This window comes from Salvelinus sp. IW2-2015, linkage group LG14, assembly GCF_002910315.2.
Source record: "Salvelinus sp. IW2-2015 linkage group LG14, ASM291031v2, whole genome shotgun sequence".
Classification (NCBI taxonomy): domain Eukaryota; kingdom Metazoa; phylum Chordata; class Actinopteri; order Salmoniformes; family Salmonidae; genus Salvelinus; species Salvelinus sp. IW2-2015.
Window position 1 is genome coordinate 48,830,036 of NC_036854.1, and position 27,857 is coordinate 48,857,892.

Genomic DNA, 27,857 nt, shown 5'->3' on the forward strand with positions numbered 1-27,857 from the left:
TCCATCCTACCTGCCTCCCGCTTCCTCCCTGCACACCACGGGAGGCTGTTGAGGGGAGGACGTCTCATAATAATGGCCAGAATGGAGCAAATGGAATGGCATCAAACACCTGGAAACCATGTGTTTGATGTATTTGATACCATTCCACGAATACCGCTACAGTCCTTACCGCGAGCCTGTTCTCCCCAAGTAAGGTGCCACCAACCTACTGTGCTGCACACGTCCTCCTTACTCCCTGTGTGACCTGAGTGAAGCCAATGCAGCCGCTATGGGTACAAATAGCTCACTACACATCAACAAAGTGAAAGAAAGCTCCAATTTGCTGCTCCTTGCGTGCCCCCCCCCCCTTTCTTCCCTGTGTGACCTTAGTGAAGCCAATGCAGCCGCTAGGGGCACACATAGCTCACTACACACTGGCCACTTTAATAAATGGAACACTAGTCACTTTAATAATGTTTACATATTTTGCATTACTCATCTCGTATATACCATATATACTCATCTCGTATATACTCTATTCTATTCTATTGTATCTTAGTCTATGCCACTCGTACGTTGCTCGTCCATATATTTATATATTCTTAATTCCATTCCTTTACTTAGATTTGTGTGTATTAGGTACTGTATATGTTGTGYAATGAGGCTGAATGAACTGTTAATCTCGCTACCAGATAAGGCTGCGCCGATAGCCAGGTGTACCAGTGGTGAGGATTCACTCCATGGTGCTGAAAGGAAAGCTCTGCTGTTGGGACAGCTTTATGTAGGCCCTAACAGTTTGTGGGCACCGCTTGTCACCGTTATAGTGCAATTAATGTATTGTTTAGTGTTGTGTTGTGTAGTGGCTTTGCTGGCATGCATCAACATTTCTTGGAGGGAGTTTGCCCCATCAAGATGTACATGCTAAAATCGGCACTGTACAAATAGTATAATTGCATGATATGATAGCATTTTGCAAACAGATAACATTAGCTAGCTAGATAAGGTTAGCAGTAGCACGCTAGATCATGTTTAGCATGCTCGCTAGCTACAATGACATCTGTCAGTCCCCTATTCGTTGATGTTTATCAACTCCATGTGGAAATTCCCACACCCAATTCGTGAATATGCARAAGTAGCCATCGCCATTCTTCYGAGGTGYAACCTAAACGTGCATTGCCTCTCTAGGACAGGAAATTACATTGAAATAGTGGCAGCAACTTCCTCTTGTAGTTCATTCTAGTACCACGGAGRATAAAAACTAAAAGCATTTTACCAATGTCTGTGCATGGATGGGGWATTTTCAGAGGTAGCCAATCTGAGAAGGAAGCAGACTAAGGAAGGTATGGTGGGAGCTTCGGAAAAATGCCRTTATATAAAAACAGATACAGTGTTATAACCTTCTTGTGGTTAATGAGGTCAAGCCTAGACTCTGGTATAAAACACAATGGTGTGTGAGACGAAGAGCACTATGTTCCATACACAATACATTACAATACTACAGTAAAAGAGGAAAGGTATTAAACCATACAATATATTTTTTTAAGATTTCACAAGTGGACACGTTTTCTAGCTATTGCAATGGGATATTTAAAAACATATACAAACGTAAATGACACATTTGGAGAATGAAACATGGACAGTATTAACAATATGTGGTTTGTATACATGGTCTAATAAAATCTGTAAATATGCTTACATAAATGTATTGTCATATTCACCCAGGGAGGGAACAACGTGTAGTAGTAGTAGTAGTAGTAGTAGTAGTAGTAGTAGTAGTAGTAGTAGTAGTAGTAGTAATAGAGTTAATTTTCTCACAGTCAGAGACTGAATTGTACACACATGTATAGTCAAAGAATGTAATCAAATAGTGAAATCCTAAACTAGCACAATAATTATAATATATTACAATACAATGATTGTAGAACAACAATATTTGGGATGGCAAATAGAAAAAGAACTTTGGCTCTGAATTTGAGTGTGAGTCTCAAAGATTCCCACTAGATGGGGATATAACTATTGAAAAGAGTTCACGCCACTGGTTGATGAGTCAAGTCAATGGACTCCTCGATATGTTACTGGAACACAGGAGGTTGGTGGCACCTTATTTAGGGAGGACGGGCTCATGGTAATGACTGGAGCGGAATYCTGGAATGGTATCAGTTACTTCTAACATGGTTTGATGCCATTCCATTTGCTCTGTTTCAGCCATTATTATYAGCTGTTCTCCCCTCAGCAGCCTCCACTGTACTGGAAATATTTGCCAACTTACTGAAAAACAGAATGTTGCATGTATTTTTGTGTGAATAATAGTTTTTATTGAGTCACTTCAACAACGGTGCAATCAATTACATTTTTACCAATTCCCCTTCCACCCCTCCCACCACCATCTCAAACAAACCCCTGGCGGACCCACCCTACCCCCAACCTAGGTGTACACCCAATATGAAGAACAAAAACACCAAAATCTAAAGATATTAATAAACAAACAAACAACAACAAGAAGAATATTTAAGAATATGCATCACCACAACCAAAACATTTTAACACCTCACCTACACCCTCTCCAGCAAATCTGTGATTTCTGAGGCAGCTATTTTCCACATTTCTAAAGTAAAGGGCTTGATGTTATTCATGATGGCAGTGGATAGTTCCATCATAACCACGTCCTATGCTATCTATTTTCTCATGTGAAGGTGGTGTGGTGGCAACCAGTGGCGTGTTCTTGGGCAGCAGTCAACCCAGCAAGCCAAACCTTAGATTGTTTCTCGTTCAGCTGCATGTGAACCCTCATTAAGCAAAATAGGAATTGGTTCAAGGGGTACAGTTTTAACAGGATAGAATCTACACAACATTTTCTTCCAAAATGCTGCATCAACCTATCTGCATGCAACATAATATCCCTGTGAGTAACCACGTTTCCATTCACAGTTTTCATGCGGGTAAAGTCATACAATATAAAGGAAAATCATGACAGCTGCGATGGAAACAGGAAATMTCGGTAGTTTTATAAATGCCAACAGATCGTTTGTTCGTTTGACATGGTGAGATCCTTTTGTGCCGGTAAATTGAATTATGAGAGAAATGGCGGTGGAAATGTCGTTATGCACAAATATTAATGTAATAACCACCATATCGAAATAAACTTGGAGCCATTCGATGATATGGTGTGTGGTCCTGCCCCACTATGACTCGGGAAACCATTGAGTTTGTTAGGCTACAGATGAAATAAGTTATGATGAACTTCACAGGGTGGTGAACGTGGCAGATATTGTGTAAAATAATGCATTTGAAAAATGTGTTAGCTAGCTAGCCAGACAGTTTTAGAGGAATGATTCCATAAATGTCAAAAAAATATAGAAAAAATCGTCTGTCCTTTTTTGCAACACTCACTACTGAGTTTCAAACTCCCTCTGGATGCAAACATCAGCACAATAACTGTTTGTCGGGAGCTTCATGAAATGGGTTTCCATGGCTGAGCAGCCGCACAATGCTCAATGCAAGCGTCGGCTGGAGTGGTGTAAAGCTCGCCGCKATTGGACTCTGGAGCAGTAGAAACGCGCTCTCTGGAGTGATGAATCACACTTCACCATCTGGAAGTCCGACAGATCGATCTGGGGGAATGCTACCTGCCCCATGCATAGTGCCAACTGTAAAGTTTGGAGGAGGAGGAATAATGGTCTGGGGCTGTTTTTCATGGTTTGGGCTAGGCTCATTAYATTCAGTGAAGGGAAATCTTAACGCTACAGCATACAATGACATTCTAGAGTCTAGACGATTCTGTGCTTCCAACTTTGTGGCAACAGTTTGGGGAAGGCACTTTCCTGTATCAGCATGACAATGCCCCAGTGCACAAAGTGAGGTCCATACAGAAATGGTTTGTGGAGGTTGGTGTGAAAGAACTTGACTGGCCTGCACAGAGCCCTGACCTCAACCCCATCGAACACCTTTGGGATGAATTGGAACGCAGACTGCGAGCCAGGCCTAATCACCCAACATCCGTGCCTGACCTCACTAATGCTCTTGTGGCTGAATAGAAGCAAGTCCCCGCAGCAATGTTCCAACATGTAGTGGAAAGCCTTTTCAGAAGAGCAAAGGTTGTTATAGCAGCATAGGGAGGACCAACTCCATACTAATGCCCATGATTTTGAAATGAGATGTTCAATGAGCAGGTGTCCACATACCTTTGGTCATGTAGTGTATGTTAGAGGCTATTTATATAGAAAATGTGTATAAAACCCATATAAACTCCATTTATGATTATATGACAATATTTTAGGTTGACACTGATTCTGTTACACAATTTTTGAAGTATCTCATACCTTTGTTTTATTTTCCAGCATAAGTAAAATCAGGATTATGTCTCTACRACCGTTCATTCCAATTAGAGTGGTTTGGATTTCTCCCTGACCAATATGCCTGCCATTTTCACACCATAACCCCTTTGTTATGTCAAGCCTTAATAAAGTTTAGGAGTAAAAATGTGCTTAACAAGTCACATAATAAATTGCATGGACTCACACTGTGTGCAATAATAGTGTAGGATCGGACAAATTTTTTCAAATTTAGCCTAAAATGACAAATCTAACTGCCTGTAGCTCAGGACCTGAAGCAATGATATGCATATTCTTGATACCATTTGAAAGGAAACACTTTGAAGTTTGTAGAAATGTGAAATTAATGTAGAACAATATAACACATTAGATCTGGTAAAAGATAATACATCATCTTTGAAATGCAAGAGAAAGGCCATTATATAACTTTGGATTCTAGGCGCAATTTAGATTTTGGCCACTAGATGGCAGCAGTGTATGTGCAACGTTTTAGACCGATCCAATGAACCATTGCATTACTTGTCAAAATGGAGGCAGACACAGCAGAGGTTCAAACTGTAGGACCCAGTTCCTACATTGAGTATGAAAATTGATTTTATCAAACAGAACAATGCTACATTTTATCTCAGAGACCCTCAGGAGGACAAATCAGAGCAAGATTACTGAATGTAAGTATATTAATGTATCAAACCAGTTGCCGTGATAAAAGTTGTTTTTGTTGTGCACTCTCCTCAAACAATAGCATGGTATTTTTTCCCTGTTAATAGCTACTGTAAATTGGACAGTGCAGTTAGATTAACAAGAATTTAAGCTTTCTGCCCATATAAGACAAATCTATGTCRTGGGAAATGTCCTTGTTACTTACAACGTCATGCTAATCACATTAGCGCACATTAGCTCAACTGTCCAACAGGGGGAAACCGATCCTGTAGGGGTTTTTAACATTATTTTTGAATGACTACCTCATCCCTGTACCCCACACATACAATGATCAGTAAGGTTCCTCAGTCGAGCAGTGAATTTCAAATACAGATTCAACCACAAAGACCAGGGAGATTTTCTAATGCAGAACGCCACAGGATGTTTTTGTGCTGGTCAGGGGCAGTCAAGTCTGGTGTGAACCAAGGGCTGTATCTGTTCTTAGTTCTACATTTTTTGAATGGGGCATGCTTATTTAAGATGGTGAGGAAAGCACATTTAATGAGCAACCATACATCCTCTACTGACGGGATGAGGTCAATATCCTTCCAGGATACCAAGGCCTGGTCGATTAGAAAGGCCTGCTCGCTGAAGTGTTTTAGGGAGCGTTTGACAGTGATGAGGGGTGGTCGTTTGACCGCGGACCCATTAGGCACGGAGGCAATGAGGCAGTGATCGCTGAAATCCTGGTTGAAGACAGCAGAGGTGTATTTAGAGGGCAAGTTGGTCAGGATGATATCTAAGTTTGGTTACAGATTTAGGGCTGTACCTGGTAGGTTCCTTGACAATTTGTGTGAGATTGAGGGCATCAAGCTTAGATTGTAGGACGGCCGGGGTGTTAAGCATATCRCGTTTAGGTCACCTAACGAACTCTGAAGATAGATGGGGGGCAATCAATTCACATATGGTGTCCAGGGCACAGCTGGGGGCTGAGGGGGGTATATAAGAAGCAGCAACGGTGAGAGACTTGTTTCTGGAAAGGGGGATTTTTAAAAGTAGAAGCTCGAATTGTTTGGGCACAGACCTGGATAGTATGACAGAACTCTGCAGGCTGTCTCTGCAGTAGATTGCATCTCCGCCCCCGTTGGCAGTTCTATCTTGTCGGAAAATGTTATAGTTGGACTAGAGTGAGACTCAGCGAATACAGCAAATAACTGCTATACTGCAAATAACTGCTGTTTTTATYTGTAAGTTTATGTTTAAGATGTAATTCAGCACAAGCATCACTTTGTTCAACACTTTTATATGCCATAAAATGTGTGTTCTACCRACTTCCACACGCTACAACCAGCACTGCAGCTGCAATGAATGGGTATAGCAAAGTCTTCCGATAAGCTTGTGTTGTTATTATTAGCGGCTTGTGTCTTTTTTAATATCAAGGAATATTTCACTTTCTCTGGTCATGGGAGTAACAACGGGAATTGGTGCATGAGGCAGAAATAATGCAGTGCTACTTTAGTTTCACAATCAGCTGGAAGACTGTGTCCCCTTTTCTAAGCGGAGGGAAGGAGGGCGGAAGGTGAGTTAGGTGAAGCTAGCCTCACCGCTGCTCCCTCCCCTCAGACTGACCATCAGATGCAGGCCATCAATTCAGTAAAAAAAAAGAAGCTAATTATTATGCTCACTTAGCTGTGCCTCACAAGTAATACAATATATGATCTATTACCAGTGTGATCCCATACCTACAGTTTTTAAACATTATTTAAAAATGCTCTTTGAAGAACAACATTGGCTGGGCAATTCAAGCATAGCCAATCTGCATGGATAATGTATTGTACCTATAGCTTACTGCACAAACCTCATTGCTACAGAACTGTTTTTAATTGGTTAATGTTGCATAGACTTACGGATTTTAAGTCAAAACTCTGAGCAATAGATCACCATTTTGTATGCATCCAATTTCGTTCAACGTTAACTACTTTGCGTGGCGGTGTGTACTAAATGACACGTTTCCCCAAAACGGGGCTCATTCTTACTTTTCGGTACGTTTGCTCTCGTTTTGTGGGTGTTGTGAGGTCAGTATGGGTGTGACCATTTGAAATCACCAAACTTATGCAACACACCATACACAACCACCCTCTAGGCCATCACAACCACGCCGTTCTTCAACTGGTCGTTCTGGGGTGTATTCTTTCCACTGATTCGGCAAACCGTTTCCTAAACGAAAGCAAACAGAACAAAACGGGGAGTGACCTACCTGAATTTGTCCAATAGAAACTCTCTGCAAAATTGTTTGGATACATTAGTCCAAACAGTACAATGCCGTTTCCGTTGAATTAAACGTTGAACACCATTCTGTCGTACTGAACGCACCACTGTTAGTTAGGTACATAGACAAATATACAGTGTTTACAGTAAAAAGTGTATCCATGTGAACGTTAACATGCAACAAGCAGGTGCAAGTGAAGGCAAGCAAAGCAATGAAGCCATCAACAGAAGGTGCCATTGCAAACATTTGTCAGTGAATAAAGGGAAAATATCAGAAAAGAGTAGAGAACACTATACTGTATGTCTATAGACAATGTTTGTCCACTTATCCGATGTTAGATGCACTGAAATCAATACCAAATGCCTCAATCAATTTTGCCAGTCCCGAATTCAACACTCAATGGTCCTGGTCTGAATTGGGTGTGTCATAAACAGCCATGGTCCAAAATAAATAGCCATGCTCTATTCTCATGCTAGCAGAAAGGTTGACGGCAGACAGATATGGCCATGAGAAAAAACCCATCATCATGTGGTATAGGCTCCTCTGTGTCACTTAATTGTTTCTGACTAGACCTCCAGGGTGACTCAGATCGCATCACTACTTCCTGGGACACAAAGGGAAAACACAAAGGAAAACAGAGCCATGAAAACCAATATACGTTATATGAGGAGCATCTATTGAAAAGGGAGAGGGACTGTTTATGACTTGTTGATATCTCCATATTCCCTTTCCCCCTTTTCCTATATTCATGTTTTCTTTTTAATTCTGTAAAATGTGTTTTATAAATTACAATTTAATATGCACTTTGAATAAACTCTGACTTGACTTTGGAGTGATACTAACCTTAGCTTTAACAGGCTCTGTCTTTTCCTTGTGAACTCTGCGGTCAGAGGATAATGATTTCTTGGCGCTGGTCTGTTCTTCGGAATCCCTCTCAGGGTCAGCGCCTTCTCTGTGCCTCCTCTCTCGATGTTTATCCCTCTCTTCCTCCCTCTCTCTGTCCAACCCCTTATGTTCCCTGTGCACTTGCTACTCTTCTCTCAATTCACCATCATGTCTCTGACTCTCACCTGCATCCTGTAACAAAAATATACCCCAGGATGTGAGCCAGGTGAAGGGTGAAGTTGCCCCTAGCCTAGATGCTGATCTTGGGTCAGTTTTGCATTTCCCCCACTAATGGTTAAGGTTAGGATTGGGGGAGAGGAAGATTATCCTAGATCTGTACCTATACTCTAAAAAATAAAGGTGCATGATGGAACCAAATAAGGTTCTTGAGAGCGATGCCATAGGACACGTGTCAAACTCATTCCACGGAGAGCCGTGTCTGCGGGTTTTCGCTCCTCCCTTGTAATTGATTGATGAATTAAGGTCACTAGTTAGTAAAGAACTCCCCTCACCTAGTTGTCTAGGTCTTAATTGAGTTTGACGGCCCTACCATAGGGGAACCATAAATGGAATGGTTCTTTTAAGAATTTAGGGTTTTAAGCCTTATTCACATATTTCCCAGGGTGCCTTTTTAAGTACATTTTTGAGTCACCAGTACCACCCATGACTGTGTTTACTAGTGACCGAGATATAGTTGTTGCATGCGCTCATTTTCAATTCTGTGGCCTTAACCAAGTGAAATCTTAAGTGAAGATGTTATCATTTAAATGGTGTTCTTGAAGACAATACATTTTATATAGTATTTTATACACTATTTCATAAGGTCTTCTTTTGAGGGCCTAGATTTTCCCTAATAAAGTGGCCTGAAGCAGACAGTTTACAGGCCACATCAGGCCTGCAAGTCACATTGTGCTGGCTTTCAAAGTGATCTTTAATTCCTTTTGGAATCCAGCCAGTGGGGATATGCAACATATGGAATTTGTATTCACCTGCATTCAGAATGACTGCTAGGGTTGAGAAGACTATGATATGAGATTACCTTTAACATCTAAACTCCAAGTAACAGACTGGAATAGTTTAGAAAAACGTTATTTATATGTGAGTAGCATAAGATTAATGAATCAATCAATGCAATTTAAAAAATTCTGCCTTCAATAGAGCATGCTGGGAAATATAATAATGATGGGAGTGGTTTTGGTTCAACTCTGGTTATTAGCACCAACACTGGGGTTATTTTACACCACTGAGTGTTAATTAAATTATTTACAGGGCTAATTTAACTCTTTAATCAACACTAGAAATGTTACACTGAAAAAGCAACACTAGTTTAAACTGGCCAATTTGCTGTGTGCTGTGAAATGGGACACAGCTGCAGGCTTCCATGTATTTCAAGAACCTTTTAGAATTCTGAAGAACTGTAGATGCCACGTCAAGAACCCCACACTTAACTCAAAGGTTCTTTATCAGGCAAGAGTTCTCCAAGGAATCTTAAGAGCTGAGAAAGAACCATATAAAAAGCTTTATTTTTTTCAGTGTAGGGGAAACTTCACCCCAGAGTGTGAGCCAGTGGAGCCAGTCAGGCTTTGTTTGTGGTGTTGTTACCTTACATTCAATTTCGGGGAGAAAAAAAACCCTATGTGTGGACAATATTGAAGACGCTTACGTGTTGTGCTCTATCTTTGTGTCTCCTTTCTCCTCCTTTTATTTTCTATGTTGCTCCCTGTATTCTGAAATCAAAATGAAAAAAACAACAAAAATATTAAATATTTTTGTTGTCGCTGGCTCACACTCTGGGGTGAAGTTTCCCCTTTCCTAGTTAAATAAATGAATAAATAAAAATAAAAGTAAGACATAATTTTCACCTAGATAACTTTACCTTTTGTCCTGAATGCTCTCTGTCTGTGTATTTATTTTCTTTCTTTGTCTCTCTGCTACTCCTGCGATCCATCTTTGTAGCGTTCTCTTTCAGATGCTACCCCTCATTATGTTTATCTCTCTTCTCACGATCATGGTCTTTATCCCTGTCTCTCCCCCCTCTCCTCATCTCTCAGACCTTCGCTTCCTGTCCCTCTCACCCGTTTCTCTCTACTTCTCCTTTTTATCCCTCTCATACGGCTCATCCCCTCACCCATTTCTCTTGCCTTTACTCTCTCCCTGTACTATCATGTAGTTTGTCCTCACTGTCTGTTCCCATCCCTGTACTTGTCATTGTATGTGCCTTTAACCCCCTTCTTGCTCTCTTCTCCTTTCTTTGTCTCGCTCCTCCCTTTTGCCTGTCCTTTCTCGCGAGTCGTCTTTCCATCTGTCCTTCTCTGTCTCTGGGTTTTGTCCTCTATCAGGCACTGTCTCTCTCTCTCTCTCCCTCTCTGGTGTCGCTCCACGAACTCCTCAGTCCTCTCTCATATTCATCTCTCCTCCTCCCATAGTCTTCATCATGTCCTCCACCTGACGTTGCACTTGATACAATCGGGACAATGTATTTTATTTTTTACCCCAATTTCGTGGTGTCCAATTGATAGTTACGGTCTTGTCCCATCGCTGCAACTCCCGTACAGACTTGGGAGAGGCGAAGGTCGGGAGCCGTGCATCCTTCGAAACACAACCCAGCCAAGCCGCATTGCTTCTTGACACAATGCCCACTTAACCCGGAACCAACGTGTCAGAAAAAACACCGTATACCTGGGGACTGTGTCAGCGTGCATTGCACCAGGCCCGCCACAGGAGTCGCTAATGCACGATGGGACAAGAACATCCCTGCCAGCCAAACCCTCCCCTAACCCGGACGACGCTGGGCCTATTGTACGCTGCCCCATGGGTCTCCCAGTAGCAGCCGGCTGCGACAGAGCCTGGACTCGAACCAGGATCTCTAGTGGCACAGCTAGCACTGCGGTGCAGTGCCTTAGACCACTGTGCCACTCGGGAGGCCCTGGGGGACAAGGTTATGATAAAAAAATGTAGCTACCCTTATCATGCTACCCCTAGTTATGTGCCTCCTAAGGTAATATGTATCTTATCTAGTTATTTTCTTCATATTTCGACAAGTAGCTAATACAATATTATGCTCATTGTCAACAGGGACAGCAATAACAAAGACTGTCTTTGCTGCAAAGAATATTGGTGTAACGTTATAACCACTAACAAAAGGGTTAGTTACCACTACCATTAGCTTTAACGCCCGGAGATGTATGTTTCGCTACCCTAGCTGTCTATCTCTACGTTTGCCACACATACTGTATGTGTACAATTGTTGTGTATCTAGTCACCAGTTTACCTTCTCAGGATGCATGTTATTGCCTGCATGTTCTTCCTTGTGAAATATTCAACTGATTTCAAAAAATAAAGCTTCCAAACTTGTGTTGACATTATCCAGTGCCATGGCAGCAGATTTCGAAACTAAGGTAACTAAGGTAAATGTGTCATGATCTCTTGACAACAGGATCTTTAATTGATCAAATAGCAATTTCTGCAAGAAAGAACAAATCGCCATGGATACACAGTTCAGTCCATAGAAAGAATTACTAAATTCTTAAGTTACTCAATTCCATTTCTATCGGGAAGCCTTTAATAATAAAATAAAAAATTGTAATCAGTATTTATTGGTTTTGTTTAGTATAGCCTGGGAGCCAGTCAGTTAAAATGATGATAATGGTGATTATTAGGCTGAGGTATTGAATTGATCACACTGAAAGCTATTCAAAGTTCTTATTGGTATGAGACTAGAGAATGTTGCTATTCCTGAAATATGTAGTGGTCTCTACAGATGTTGGGCACGGGGTGGCAATTTTGTGCCTCTGTCACATGGAACTATTCCTTGACCTACAGTTCATTGAAGGAGGGTTTCCACTAGCTGAATGTGATTGGTTAATAATCTAACACATCTTGGGTGTGTTGTGTGGTTTTCAACATTTTACACATTAATTGCAGGGATTGACACAAAATGTCTTTAAAAAATGTACACATGTTTTGCCAACACGGTGATTGGGTTAAAAGTAACACAACACGTGTCATCCCTAGTTAGACACACGGATGTCTTTTAAAAAATCACTCAACTGAGTGTAGAAATGGGCGGGGGTTATGACTTTGTGGGAAGAGATTGGTAGAATCTAGTGACGACCTTGAAGTAGTACAGAACGCAAACGTGCGCTGGGAGAGGAATGCGTTGGAAGATTGCGGCTGTGGAGGACTACCCGAACTCTGCGCGGTATGAGGGAAGCAGCGTGGTATTATTGAAGAATGAGACAAGAAAATTAGGCAAATGAGATGGTTGCTCTTATACTTTATTGCAACGTGGAAGAATAATCAATGCCCACTTTTTCCCAGGGCAAAATGGGCTCAGATGCGGTTGAACTAACGTGAYCGCAATCTGGGGTTGACTCCTAGAGGCTCTGCGCGCTCTCTGCGCAGGAGGTTTAACATTGGTGACAGTTTAATAAAGAATAGAAGAAGCTTCTGTTGTTGAGGTCTTTACTCCAACATCCCATCGAAACTGTGGGCGCAAAGAAACGAATGTCAATAGACAGTATGACGGCTGTACGAAGCGCCCATGCACATAATGGGAGCTCCGCTGGTTCAAAGGAGGATGGTCAAAACACACCGAGCCCGGTTAACACCGAACCCAATACAAACGTATTTCCACCGGCAGACATCGGCGATGACGAGTCTGGATCTTCCGTCGGTGAACTAACTAGGACATGGATTCAGTTTACAAAGACATTCGTGCTCATTTTTCCCATATATGTTTTGGGATATTTCGAATTCAGTTTCAGTTGGCTCTTAATAGGACTTGTAATATTTTTCTGGTGGAGGAGAAACACAGGAGGCAAGAGCACCCGGCTGCACAGAGCCTTGGCGTTCTTTGAACAGGAGGAAAGAACTGTCAAACAAAGTCTGGCAGCTTCTGATTTGCCATCATGGGTAAGACCAAGATGCATTTATAAAGGGAGCACCAAAAAAAAAAAAATGCACAAAATGTTATCTTTATCCCCCTATTCAGTTAGCCACTCTGGATTACTATTGTATGGCTATATTACTACCACATTTGATTAGCCTATATAAAATGTATTCTATAACCCAAATAAGCCTAGTGCACAGCACACGTGAATTGTTTTTGAGTTTCTAAGAAAACCATCACTGGGATCAGAAGACAGAACAGTGTTGACCTGTAAACCTCTGATCACACAGCTGTCCCCAGCAGTGACATTAGACTAAGCCCCTCTAAATACAGCATTGCACAATGGTAAACCGGACACCAGTGTGGGAGGGACACATGGGCCCCAATCACATTGCCTTGCCACTGTTGAGATAACGAATGACACCTTGCATGCATGATTATGCCTGGAAGATGCACCCAATCTAACCTCACTTATTGTTCGCCTGGTTCTAGGTCTGATTGTACTATCATTGGCATGATGATGAGTGACAAGTAGTTGGCATGATGGCAAAAACAGTCTGGCACTCAGGCTAGCAAAATGTAGGGCCATAGGAGAAACCCCCAACTTAAACGCAACTTGACAATAATGCCGTCTGACTCAAGTTGAAGACATCAACTAGGCCTTTACTTGATGAGGATAATTATTCATCATTTATAAGCTGCTTGAGATCTACTCAGCAAGTGTCAAACTAGGATAGTATCATTGTTTGTCTGTCTCTTCTGCCTTTTTAGCTGACAAGGTGACTACTCATTTGTTTAAGGGGAAAAACATGGGGTGACATCAATTTTCACCATATTTTTATCAAAAAATGTTTGGCTTGTCACACTGTCATGCCTTGTGACTTCTCTCCTAAGACACATTTTTCCAAAGGGCTCTGATAAAATGGTTATTGTGGGTACTTCATCAACTTTTAGTGTGTATAGAACCCTGCTGGGGTTAGTGTGATGAACTAGCTCTGAAGGTCTCTCTAAAGATGACTTAACTTGATTTAGAAGTAAATTAAATGTCTGCCTCAGTGCTGCTCCACGCCGGTAGCTGCCAGCAGCAACGACTCAGTGAGTCAGTAGATGACAGTGTTTTCTCATCAGAGTGCACTAGTCACTACTGTGCTGTGCTAAACTGTGCCTAGCAATGCTGAGCTGGACTGTACCGGCTACACTGTGTTGTGCCCTGTTGTTTGCAGGCTGCCATAGGCATTAGAGGTCGACCGATTAATCGGAATGGCCGATTTAATTAGGGCCGATTTCAAGTTTTCATAACAATCTGTAATCGGCATTTTTGGACACCGATCATGGCCGATTACATTGCACTCCACGGGGAGACTGCGTGGCWGGCTGACTACCTGTTATGCGAGTGCAGCAAGGAGCCAAGGTAAGGTGCTAGCTAGCATTAAACGTATCTTATAAAAAACAATCAATCTTAACATAATCACTAGTTAACTACACATGGTTGATGATATTACTAGTTTATCTAGCTTGTCCTGCTTTGCATATAATCGATGCGGTGCCTGTTAATTTATCATTGAATCATAGCCTACTTCGCCAAACGGGTGATTTAACAAGCGCATTCGCGAAAAAAGCATTGTCGTTGCACCAATGTGTACCTAACCATAAACATCAATGCCTTTCTTAAAATCAATACACAAGTATATATTTTTAAACCTGCATATTTAGTTAATATTGCCTGCTAACATTAATTTATTTTAACTAGGGAAATTGTGTAACTTCTCTTGCGTTCTGTGCAACAGAGTCAGGGTATATGCAGCAGTTTGGGCCGCCTGGCTCCTTGCGAACTGTGTGAAGACTATTTCTTCCTAACAAAGGCAGCCAACTTCGCCAAACGGGAGATGATTTAACAAAAGCACATTTGCGAAAAAAGCACAATCGTTGCACGAATGTACCTAACCATAAACATCAATGCCTTTCTTAAAATCAATACACAGAAGTATATTTTTTAAACCTGCATATTTAGTTAAAAGAAATCCAGGTTAACAGGCAGTATTAAACTAGGGAAATTGTGTCACTTTTCTTGCGTTCATTGCACGCAGAGTCAGGGTATATGCAACAGTTTGGGCCGCCTGGCTCGTTGCGAACTAATTTGACAGAATTTTACGTAATTATGGCATAACATTGAAGGTTGTGCAATGTAACATGAATATTTAGACTTATGGATGCCACCCGTTAGATAAAATACGGAACGGTTCCGTATTTCACTGAAAGAATAAATGTTTTGTTTTCGAAATTATAGTTTCCGGATTTGACCATATTAATGACCTAAGGCTCGTATTTCTGTGTGTTATTATGTTATAATTAAGTCTATGATTTGATATTTGATAGAGCAGTCTGAGTGAGCGGTGGTAGGCAGCAGCAGGCTCGTAAGCATTCATTCAAACAGCACTTTCGTGCGTTTGCCAGCAGCTCTTCGCTGTGCTTCAAGCATAGAGCTGTTTATGACTTCAAGCTTATCAACTCCCGAGTGTCAGAGACGTGTGTATAGGTGGCAGGGAAGTCAGGCGCAGGAGAGTCAAACGGAGTGTAAAATGGAGTCTTTTAATAAATGTCCAAGAAACATGCTCTATAACACTAATAAGAAAATGAATAATAAACAAATATGGGTACGAAGACCCGTTGCGCACCTATAAAAAAATAAACACTACACTGACAACAAACAATCTCTAACAAAGACATGAGGGGAAACAGAGGGTTAAATACACAAGAGGTAATGGATGGGATTGAAAACAGGTGTGTGGGAAGACAAGACAAAACCAATGGAAAATGAAAAATGGATCGATGATGGCTAGAAGACCGGTGACGTCGACCGCCGAGCACCGCCCGAACAAGGAGAGGCAACGACTTCGGTAGAAGCCGTGACACCGAGATTAGGCTGGTGTAACCGATGTGAAATGGCTAGCTAGTTAGCGGGGTGCGCGCTAATAGCGGTTCAATCGGTGACGTCACTCGCTCTGAGACCTTGAAGTAGTTGTTCCCCTTGCTCTGCAAGGGCCGCGGCTTTTGTGGATCGATGGGTAACGATGCTTCGAGGGTGCCTGTTGTCGATGTGTTCCTGGTTCGAGCCCAGGTAGGGGCGAGGAGAGGGACGGAAGCCATACTGTTCACTGGCAATACTAAAGTGCCTATAAGAACATCCAATAGTCAAAGGTATATGAAATAACAAATGGTAGAGAGAGAAATAGTCCTATAATTCCTATAATAACTACAACCTAAAACTTCTTACCTGGGAATATTGAAGACTCATGTTAAAAGGAACCACCAGCAGGAACTTAAATGTTAGCTTTTTTTACATGGCACATATTGCACTTTTACTTTCTTCTCCAACACTTTGTTTTTGCATTATTTAAACCAAATTGAACATGTTTCATTATTTATTTGAGGCTAAATTGATTTTATTGATGTATTAAGTTAAAATAAAAGTGTTCATTCAGTATTGTTGTAATTGTCATTATTACAAATAAATACATTTTTAAAAATCAGCCGATTAATCGGCATCGGCTTTTTTTTTGGTCCTCCAATAATCGGTATCGGTATCGGCGTTGAAAAATCATAATCGGTTGACCTCTAATAGGCATGCCTCAGGCACTGAAGGAGAGACTGAACGCTGGTGCTCAGCTTCCTCAGTCTGGACACTACCAGCTGGTCACTCAGACTGAGACGCTGAAACGTGCCACTTGGGTTGTGTTTCTGAGGAGAAGGACAGGGAGTGGGAGGTATCTGAAACTATGAGCTATACAAAAGCTTCCTGTTCTCTAGGAGACACATGTGCTCAGCAAAGCTGTCATTTATTTATTTATTTTTATTTCACCTTTATTTAACCAGATAGGCTAGTTGAGAACAAGTTGTCATTTGCAACTGCGACCTGGCCAAGATAAAGCATAGCATAGCATTTCGACACATACAACAACACATGGAATAAACAAAACATACAGTCAATAATACTGTAGAAAAAAAGAAAACAAAAAGTCTATATACAGTGAGTGCAAATGAGGTAAGATAAGGGAGTTAAGGCAATAAATAGGCCATGGTGGCGAAGTAATTACAATATAGCAAATAAATACTGGAATGGTAGATGTGCAAGTAGATATACTGGGGTGCAGAGGAGCAAGATAAATAAATAAATACAGTATGGGGATGAGGTAGTTGGATGGGCTGTTTACAGATGGGCTATGTACAGGTTCAGTGATCTGCTGCTCTGACAGCTGGTGCTTAAAGCTAGTGAGGGAGATATGAGTCTCCAGCTTCAGTGATTTTTGCAGTTCGTTCCAGTCATTGGCAGCAGAGAACTGGAAGGAAAGGCGGCCAATCAGGAATTGGCTTTGGGGGTGACCAGTGAGATATACCTGCTGGAGCGCGTGCTACGAGTGGGTGCTGCTATGGTGACCAGTGAGCTGAGATAAGGCGGGGCTTTACCTAGCAGAGACTTGTAGATGACCTGTATCCAGTGGGTTTGGCGACGAGTATGAAGCGAGGGCCAGCCAACGAGAGCGTACAGGTCGCAGGGGTGGGTAGTATATGGGGCTTTGGTGACAAAACGGATGGCACTGTGATAGACTGCATCCAATTTGTTGAGTAGAGTGTTGGAGGCTATTTTATAAATGACATCGCCGAAGTCGAGGATCGGTAGGATGGTCAGTTTTCCGAGGGTATGTTTGGCTGCGTGAGTGAAGGAGGCTTTGTTGCGAAATAGAAAGCCGATTCTAGATTTAATTTTGGGTTGGAGATGCTTAATGTGAGTCTGGAATGAGAGTTTACTGTCTAACCAGATACCTAGGTATTTGTAGTTATCCACATATTCTAAGTCGGAGCCGTCCAGAGAAGTGATGCAGGACTGGCAGACAGGTGCTGGCAGTGATCGGTTGAAGAGCATGCATTTAGTTTTATTTGCATTTAAAGGCAGTTTGGAGGCCACGGAAGGAGAGTTGTATAGCATTGAAGCTCATCTGGAGGTTAGTTAACACAGTGTCCAAAGAAGGGCCAGAACTATACAGAATGTTGTCGTCTGCGTAGAGGTGGATCAGAGAATCACCAGCAGCGAGAGCGACATCATTGATGTATACAGAGAAAAGAGTCGGCCCGAGAATTTAACCCTGTGGCACCCCATAGAGACTGCCAGAGGTCCGGACAACAGGCCCTCCGATTTGACACACTGAACTCTATCAGAGAAGTAGTTGGTGAACCAGGCGAGGCAATCGTTTGAGAAACCAAGGCTATCGAGTCTGCCGATGAGGATGTGGTGATTGACAGAGTCGAAAGCCTTGGCCAGGTCGATGAATATGGCTGCATAGTGGCTACTTTGAAGAATCTGAAAAATAAAAAATATTTTGATTTGTTTAACATTTTTTGGTTCTACATGATTCCATATGTGTTATTTCATAGTTTTGATGTCTTTACTATTATTCTACAATGTAGAAAATAGTAAAAATAAAGAAAAACCCTTGAATGAGTAGGTGTCCAAACTTTTACTGGTATCATATATCATATATCATATTAACCAGGGCAAGGTGACCGGAAGCATGACCGATACAAACAGTGTAGCTATTCTCTCCGCAAGGCAATCAAACAGGCTAAGTCCCAGTACAGAGACAAAATCGAGTCGCAATTCAACAGCTCAGACACAGAGGTATGTGGCAGGGTCTACAGTCAATCACGGATTACAAGAAGAAAACCAGCCCCGTCGCGGACCAGGATGTCTTGCTCCCAGACAGGCTAAACAACTTTTTTGCCCGCTTTGAGGACATTACAGTGCCACTGACACGGCCCCCTACCAAAACCTGCGGGCTCTCCTTCACTGCAGCCGAGGTGAGTAAAACATTTAAACGTGTTAACCCTCGCAAGGCTGCAGGCCCAGACGGCATTCCCAGCCGCGTCCTCAGAGCATGCGCAGACCAGCTGGCTGGTGTGTTTACGGACATATTCAATCAATCCTTATCCCAGTCTGCTGTTCCACATGCTTCAAGAGGGCCACCATTGTTCCTGTTCCCAAGAAAGCTAAGGTAACTGAGCTAAACGACTACCGCCCCGTAGCACTCACTTCCGTCATCATGAAGTGCTTTGAGAGACTAGTCAAGGACCATATCACCTCCACCCTACCGGACACCCTAGACCCACTCCAATTTGCTTACCGACCCAATAGGTCCACAGACGACGCAATCGCAACCACACTGCACACTGCCCTAACCATCTGGACAAGAGGAATACCCATGTGAGAATGCTGTTCATCGATTACAGCTCAGCATTTAACACCATAGTACCTCCAAACTCGTCATCAAGCTCGAGACCCTGGGTCTCGACCCCGCCCTGTGCAACTGGGTCCTGGACTTCCTGACGGGCCGCCCCCAGGTGGTGAGGGTAGGTAACAACATCTCCACCCCGCTGATCCTCAACACTGGGGCCCCACAAGGGTGCGTTCTGAGCCCTCTCCTGTACTCCCTGTTCACCCACGACTGCGTGGCCATGCACGCCTCCAACTCAATCATCAGTTTGCGGATGACACTACAGTGGTAGGCTTGATTACACAACAACGAAGACGGCCTACAGGGAGGAGGTGAGGGCCCTCGAGTGTGGTGTCAGGAAAATAACTCACACTCAACGTCACAAAACAAAGGAGATGATTGTGGACTTCAGGAAACAGCAGAGGGAGCACCCCCCTATCCACATCGACGGGTCTCAGTAGTGGAGAAGGTGGAAAGTTTTAAGTTCCTCGGTGTACACATCACGGACAAACTGAATTGTCCACCCCAACAGACAGCGTTGTGAAGAAGGCGCAGCAGCGCCTCTTCAACCCTCAGGAGGCTGAAGAAATTCGGACTTTGTCACCAAAAGCCCTCACAAACTTCTACAGATGCACAATCGAGAGCATCCTGTCGGGCTGTATTCACCGCCTGGTACGGCAACTGCTCCGCCCACAAACCGTAAGGCCTCTCCAGAGGGTAAGTGAGGTCTGCAGAACGCATCACCGGGGGCAAACTACCTGCCCTCCAGGACACCTACACCACCCGATGTACAGGAAGGCCATAAAGATCATCAAGGACAACACCACCCAAGCCACTGCCTGTTCATCCCGCTATCATCCAGAAGGCGAGGTCAGTACAGGTGCATCAAAGCAGGGACCGAGAGACTGAAAACAGCTTCTATCTCAAGGCCATCAGACTGTTAAACAGCCACCACTAACATTTAGCGGCCGCTGCCACCATACTGACTCAACTCCAGCCACTTTAAAATGGGAATTGATGGAAAATTATGTAAAAATGTACCACTAGCCACCTTTAAACAATGCCACTTAAATATATGTTTACATACCTACATTACCCATCTCATATGTATATACTGTACTCTACATCATCTACTGCATCTTGCCATCTTTATGTAATACATGTCCACTAGCCACTTTAAACTATGCCACTTTATGTTTACATACCCTACAGTACTCATCTCATAGTATATACCGTACTCTATACCATCTACTGCATCTTGCCATGCCCGTTCTGTACCACCACTCATTCATATATCTTTATGTACATATTCTTTATCTCCTTTCACTTGTGTGTGTGTATAAGGTAGTAGTTGTGGAATTGTTAGGTTAGATTACTTGTTGGTTATTACTGCCATTGTCGGAACTAAAGCACAAGCATTCTCGCTACACTCGCATTAACATCTGCTAACCATGTGTATGTGACTAATAAAATTTGATTTGATTTGATTTGAAGACCTTTTGTTGAGGGACTATTTATACCCTAACACAGTAGTGTTAGGAATTCTTCTGGTTTACAGGCCACATCAGGCCTGCAAGTTATTATGCTAAAGCATACAAGAGGGGGGGGGGGGGGGGGTGATGTGTAATTCCTATTGGAATCCAGACAAAGTCAGGATATCCAACAAGTGGAATTGTTAATCACCCGCAAGCTGCACTCAGAATGACTTCCAGGGTAGGGACAATTTACTATTGAGACTACCTCAATCATCTTAACTGGAACAATCATCTCAGTAACGGGTGAAATAAATCAAATTTCTAACAGTTTGGAGAACTGTATGTTATTCATCTTTGTGTAGCATAYGATGAGTGAGTTGCATCAGAACATAGCTAAAATGTCATACCTAAAATTGTGTTTGCCGACTGCTCCTGTATGTTTTGGTTGAAAAATACATCCGCTGTGAGTCATAGGCTGCTGCGTAGCACTGCCTACACTAATGTAAAAATCCTGCTGCTTATTCAGGCTCCTGTGAGACATAAGCAACATGTCAAGGTAGCTACTGTATGGAAGTTGTATACCTCCAGGTGTGTAATGTTTTAAATAAGTAGATCCAAGTTGCTTCTATAATATGCTTTGAAAGTATTTCCATAGGTAAATAACAGCATCCCCATTCAATCCACTTAAATGGACAGTACTGCATTTAAATTACATCTCAATTTCTGTTGTGAGGTGTGAAGTACCTCTTGACAGTTGCACAGTAATTTGATATCACTCATCATTTATTCGCTGAGTAAATGATGTATCCGCAAGGCACTATCCTCTGACCGCTATTTTGTGAATTTGTTGCTTTATAGTATGTGTCAGGTTAATAGAAACCATGTCCACTTGAGTGCTCCTGATTGCATAACAGAGGCACTTGTGGCATGTACAAAAGCTAGGCTTGAATCTGTATCTCCCTACTTCCCACTCCTCTCACTGTCCGATCCTATGCTCCTCTACGCTGTCACGCTAATGCTGGATCAGCTCTTTTCCCACCCGCATTAGCATTACTGCCTCCTGTAGCTCTCACATGCAATCCCGTTGCCACGGCTACACCGCTGGAGCCGCTGCTCCCGAGGGGATAACGCATGACCGCACACTTCCTCTGTGTTGTGCTGGAAAGGTGTGGTAGCCTAATTAGAAAAGTTTTGCTTTTAGACTATGATGATTGTTGGCTTATGAGAGCCAGTGTTATTTATTTATGTGGTTTGTGTGTGTGTGTGTGTGTGTACGTTTAGGTACAGTATGTGGGCAATGTGTATGCTCAGGGCTCTCCTCTCTCTCACTGATGCTCATACTGTGTGGAGTGGCCAGCTCCAGTACTGTTATGTCTTTGTAATAACCAGGAGGGGTTCAGGAGTACTGCAGGACTACGTCCCAAATGGCACACTCTTCCCTACATAGTGCACAAATTTTGAGCAGAGTCCTATGGGCACTGGTCAATAGTAGTGCAATATAGGCAATAGGGTGCAATTTAGGATGCAACGCAGGCAGCAGCCATACTTCTGCTGAACCAAGGCAGAATATCTCATGTCCAACAGCTATTTCAGTTAAAATAACAATGTACAATGTGTTTGTTTAGATGGAATCAGTGACTACTGGTACTGGGCAAATAAAACAGTTTTGACCATGGAAACAGTAATGATGTCTTACTTTTTTTCTCTTTAGGTCAACTTCCCAGATGTGGAAAGAGTAGAGTGGCTGAACAAGGTAAAAGAACAAAGAGGAACATACTGTTAGAATTTCCACTTCTATTTTGATGAGGACCTACTTTTCCTGCTTGGTTTTGCGGTGTAGATACATTTTGGWTCCAGGTATAAGGTTCAAATAGGGTTCTACCTGGAACCAGAAAGGGTTCTTCAAAGGGTTATCCTATGGGGACAGCTGAATAACAGGCACMTTGTGAATATGGGACCTGATATTAAAGAATGAATTCAGTGAATTCAGCTCCTTCACTCTGCCTCKTACATTTCTGTGATGACTTACTGTATGATGGTCAGAATGTGCGCCCGGTACCAACTCACTAATCCGTTKCCTCCCCCTCTGGCCCTGCAGACTGTGAGACAGATGTGGCCGTATATTTGCCAGTTCATAGAGAAGCTGTTCCGCGAGACTATCGAGCCGGCRGTGAAGGGAGCCAACTSCCACCTCGGCACGTTCSGCTTCAGCAAGATCAACATGGGGGACAAGGTGAACATSAAGACTTATCAGCAGGAGTCTCTACCTAACCACGCCTTATGTTTATAAGATGGGTTTTCAACCGTTCAACAGGCGGTCAAACCTCCCCAATCTGGTTTTAAAGGTCCAATGCAAACGTTTTTATCTAAATATCAAATAATTTCTGMCTGGGTAACAATTAAGTACCTWACTGTGATTGTTTTCAATTAAKATGGTCAAAAAGAAACCAAAAAGATTCTTCGCAAAGATGCATTTCTCAAGCAGGAATTTTGCTAGTACTGTCTCGGAGTGGGRAGGGGAAAACAGAAAACTAGCTGTTATTAACAAATTCACTGCATGGTGATGTCACATTGGAAAGGACAAAGCTCCATCCCACCAAAACAGGCTTAAATTTCAGGCAGTCTTTTCAAACAGCTCTTACATTTTTCTTATAGGCAGGGAAAAGGGCAAGTGCTCAAGCACCCCTACACCCGTATCTGTGCATGTGTCTGTGTTGTAGGGACAGCTYGTGGGTGTTTCCCAAATAGTTTCCAGGAGGGGTCACAGAGTAGTGGCGATGTTCATACTGGGTAGAACACAAGTGGGGGGGGCTGAGGCCTAGTGGTGATATCGTGATGTCATCTGTCTTGTGTTTAGCCTTTAAGGATCAACGGGGTCAAGYTTTACACAGAGAATGTGGACAAGCGTCAGATCATCATGGACCTACAGATCAGGTGACCTGACTATTTCCATTTTGGACAGATTGTAGCCTTTGGCTTGTCATAGAATGTACTCTGCTAGTATGTAAAACCTTTTTTTTTTTTTTTTCGTAGATAAACATGTGATTTTGTTGATGAACTTTTTTCTCCAGTTTTGTTGGAAATACTGAAATTGATGTGGACATCAAAAGATACTACTGCAAAGCTGGTATTAAGAGCATACAGGTAAGGTAGAGATTATGTTATTGTCTCATTCTCTGTTGTTTTAGGATTAATTAGAGACATAAAAACCTAACGTAACATTTTTGGGTGATCATTTTTTCAAATGTCATTTCTTAGGGATGTCAAACACCGGAGGGGGACACATTTTATTTGATTTCATTTAACAAACACCCTTCACTTGAAGTCTGAATTGGATCTGGGGCTGGCCATAAAAATATATTAACTATACAACTCTGAAATGGATGCTCTGATTGTTGATAATGTCACTGATAACCTGTTCATAAGAGTCGAGGACAGTAAACTCCAACCGAATGTTGTGACTGCATGCAAAAGTTACTTTAATGATGGCTGCTTGCTCAATTACACTGGCTTGCAAACAACATTAGATTTGTTTTTATTGCAATGACTTACAAGCAATATACTGTGTGATCAGTTACCTTGTGTGTGGTGTTAATTTTGGCTTCTATTTTAGATGTAGTTTTAGTCTTAGTCTTTTGACTAAAATACCTTTTCATCTTGGTCACATTTGAGTAATTTCATCCTAATCAGTCGACTAAAACTCTGGACAATTTTTGTCACAATCATTTAAGTCACCTATTAGTCAGTGCATTTTTTTACCCCATGAAATCATTTATATATATATTTTTTTTAACCTAAGAACAAATTCTTATTTTCAATTGGTTAACTGCCTGTTCAGGGGCAGAATGACAGATTTGTACCTTGTCAGCTTGAGGATTTGAACTTGCAACCTTTCGGTTACTAGTCCAACTGTCTAACCACTAGGCTACTCTGCCACCCCTTTAACTTCCATCATGTGCACTTTCAGATGGCCTTGTACAACTAGGCCTACTATCCCCTCAAATAGCTGGCACGTTACTATTGTGGCAGATTGTAACCAATGCCAGTTTTAATTTCATTAACAATAACTATGACAACAACAAAAAATCCTGCTGAAAACGAATGACGGTAACGAGACGAGATGCCTTAAAAAWATATATATTTGACGACAATGTGACGAGATGAGAATTCCATGTGAAACGAATAAACATTAAATGTGACATGAAGCTCCTTTTCATCTGTTTTGTCCAATCATAAGCATGCARGCCTTTGCAGAATATTTAATGCWATCCTCTCATTGGCAGAATGAACATCTTTCAGTTGCACAGTCTGATTGAGCMGATCTGTCTGGCTCTCCCATAGGCTACAGCTCTCGGGCGGTCACTTCAGTCACTRGTCTCTCTTTTGAACTGATGCGCAGCCAGGACACTTCAATTGTAACTAACCTCAACTAGAAATAATACTTTTTACACTCTTACTTTCACGTAGGCTGTTTTTGCTTTGACCACAACAGAAGCTCTATTTTGCCATGTGCGTTGTTATTCATCTCGCAGTTGGCAAAATGTGAGTGCAGTTGTTTTTTCTCGATTGGAAATGTTAATTATATTTGCTGAATATTAGTACAGTAATAATTCTGACATTGTTGGAAAGCTTGGATTCTCCTCTTTTTTTTATGGACTCACTGTTATGGCCACCGTTGTTCCTGTACCCAAGAAGGCAAAGGTAACTGAACTAAAAGACTGTCGCACCGTAGCACTCACTTCTGTCATCATGAAGTGCTTTGAGAGACTAGTCAAGGATCATATCACCTCCACCTTACCTGCCACCCTAGACCCACTACAATTTGCATACCGCCCCAATAGGTCCACAGACGATGCAATCGCCATCACACTGCACKCTGTCCTATCCCTTCTGGACAAAAGGAATACCTATGTAAGAATGCTGTTCAACACCATAGTACCCTCCAAGCTCATCATTAAGCTTGAGGCCCATCGATGGGACAGCAGTGGAGAAGGTGGAAAGTTTTAAGTTCCTCTGTGTACACATCAAGGACAAACTGAAATGGTCCACCCACACAGACAGTGTGGTGAAGAAGGCACAACAGTGCCTCTTCAACCTCAGGAGTCTGAAGAAATTTAGCTTGTCACCTAAAACCCTAACAAACTTTTACAGACGCACAATTGAGAGCATTCTGTCGGGCTGTATCACCACCTGGTACAGCAACTGCACCGCCCACAACAGCAAGGCTCTCCAAAGGGTGGTGCGGTCTGCACAACGCATCACCAGGGGCAAACTACCTGCCCTCCTCGACACCTACAGCACCCGATGTCACAGAAAGGCCAAAAAGATCATCAAGGACAACAACCACCCAAGCCACTGCCTGTTCACCCCGCTACCATCCAGAAGGCGAGGTCAGTACAGGTGCATCAAAGCTGGGACCGAGAGACTGCCTGTAGCTTCTATCTCAAGGGCATCAAACTGTTAAACAGCCATCACTAACACAGAGAGGCTGCTGCCTACATACAGACTTGAAGTCATTGGCCACTTTAATAAATTAATCACTAGTCACTTTGATAATGCCATTTTAATAATGTGTACGTATCTTGCATTACTCACCTCATACACTACAGGTCAAAAGTTTTTGAAGTTTTTCTATATTTTTACTATTTTCTACATGGTAGAATAATAGTGAAGACATCAAAACTATGATATAACACATAAGGAATCATGTAGCATGGAGGAAAAGTGTTAAACAAATCAAAATATATTTCATATTTGAGATTCTTCAAATAGCCACCCTTTGCCTTGATGACAGCTTTGCACACTGTTGGCATTCTCTCAACCAGCTTCACATGGAATGCTTTTCCAACAGTCTTGAAGGAGTTCCCACATATGCTGAGCACTTATTGGCTGCTTTACCTTCACTCTGCGGTCCGACTCATCCCAAACCATCTCAATTTGGTTGAGGTTGGGGGATTGTGGAGCCAGGTCATCTGATGCAGCACTCCATCATGCAGCACTCCTTCTTGGTTAAATATCCCTTACTCATCCTAGAGGTGTGTTGGGTCATTGTCCTGTTGAAAAACAAATGATAGTCCCACTAAGCCCAAACCAGATGGGATGGCGTATCGCTGCAGAATGCTGTGGTAGCCGTGCTGGTTAAGTGTGCCTTGAATTCTAAATAAATCACAGACAGTGTCACCAGCAAAGCACCCCCACACCGTAACAACTTCTCCGTGCTTTACGGTGGGAAAWACACATGCGGAGATCATCCATTCACCCACACCGCGTCTCACAAAGACATGGCGGTTGGAACCAAAAATCTACAATATGGACTCCAGACCAAAGGACAAATTTCCACCGGTCTAATGTCCATTGTTCGTGTTTCTTGGTCCAAGCAAGTCTCTTCTTCTTATTAGTGTCCTTTAGTATTGGTTTGTTTTCAGCAATTCAATCATAAAGGCCTGATTCACACAGTGTCCTCTGAACAGTTGATGTTGAGATGTATCTGTTACTTGAAATCTGAAGCATTTATTTGGGCTGCAATTTTTGAGGCTGTAACTCTAATGAACTTATCCTCTGCAGCAGATGTAACTCTGGGTCTTCCTTTCCTGTGGCGGTCCTCATGAGAGCCAGTTTCATCATAGAGCTTGAAGGTTTTTACAACTGCACTTGAAGAAACATTCAAAGTTCTTGAAACTCTCCGTATTGACTGACCTTCATGTCTTAAAGTTTTGATGGACTGTCGTTTCTCTTTGCTTATTTGAGCTGTTCTTGCAACAATATGGACTTGGTCTTTTACCAAATAGMGTTATCTTCTGTATAACCCCCTACCTCACAACACAACTGATTGGCTCAAACACATTTAGAAGGAAATAAATTCCACAAATTAACTGAACAAGGCACACCTGTTAATTTAAATGCATTCCAGGTGACTACCTCATGAAGCTGGTTGAGAGAATGCCAAGAGTGTACAAAGCTGTCATCAAGGCAAAGGGTGGCTATTTGAAGAATCTCAAATATAAAATATATTTTGATTTGTTTAACCCTTTTTAGGTTTCTACATGATTRCATATGTGTTATTTCATAGTTTTGATGTCTTCACTATTATTCTACAATGTAGAAAGTAGTAAAAATAAATAA

At 42.2% G+C, this 27,857-nt stretch overlaps 1 protein-coding gene and 1 long non-coding RNA gene across 4 annotated transcripts in view; one reads left to right on the forward strand and one right to left on the reverse strand.

The window, feature by feature from the left end:
• Window positions 1–7,343: 7,343 nt before the first annotated feature.
• LOC111972596 (uncharacterized) lies at window positions 7,344–10,278 on the reverse strand. Of its 2 annotated transcripts, XR_002878486.2 has the most exons (4): window positions 9,980–10,278; window positions 9,767–9,830; window positions 8,062–8,295; window positions 7,344–7,822 (listed from the first exon to the last, which is right to left on the reverse strand). It is a non-coding gene; the product is annotated as an uncharacterized lncRNA (long non-coding RNA). The 2 variants fall into 2 exon arrangements; XR_011480826.1 differs by lacking the exon at window positions 9,767–9,830.
• Window positions 10,279–12,250: 1,972 nt separating this feature from the next.
• LOC111973148 (extended synaptotagmin-2-A-like) overlaps window positions 12,251–27,857 on the forward strand; it is a 36,912-nt gene continuing 21,305 nt past the window's right edge. For both annotated transcript variants that reach the window (XM_024000399.1, XM_024000402.1), the window contains exons 1-5: window positions 12,251–13,017; window positions 22,447–22,488; window positions 22,834–22,968; window positions 23,593–23,669; window positions 23,807–23,879. In XM_024000399.1, the coding sequence (XP_023856167.1) occupies window positions 12,610–13,017; window positions 22,447–22,488; window positions 22,834–22,968; window positions 23,593–23,669; window positions 23,807–23,879 (735 nt within the window). In that variant the 5' untranslated portion in view covers window positions 12,251–12,609. The remainder of the gene's footprint in view (window positions 13,018–22,446; window positions 22,489–22,833; window positions 22,969–23,592; window positions 23,670–23,806; window positions 23,880–27,857) is intronic.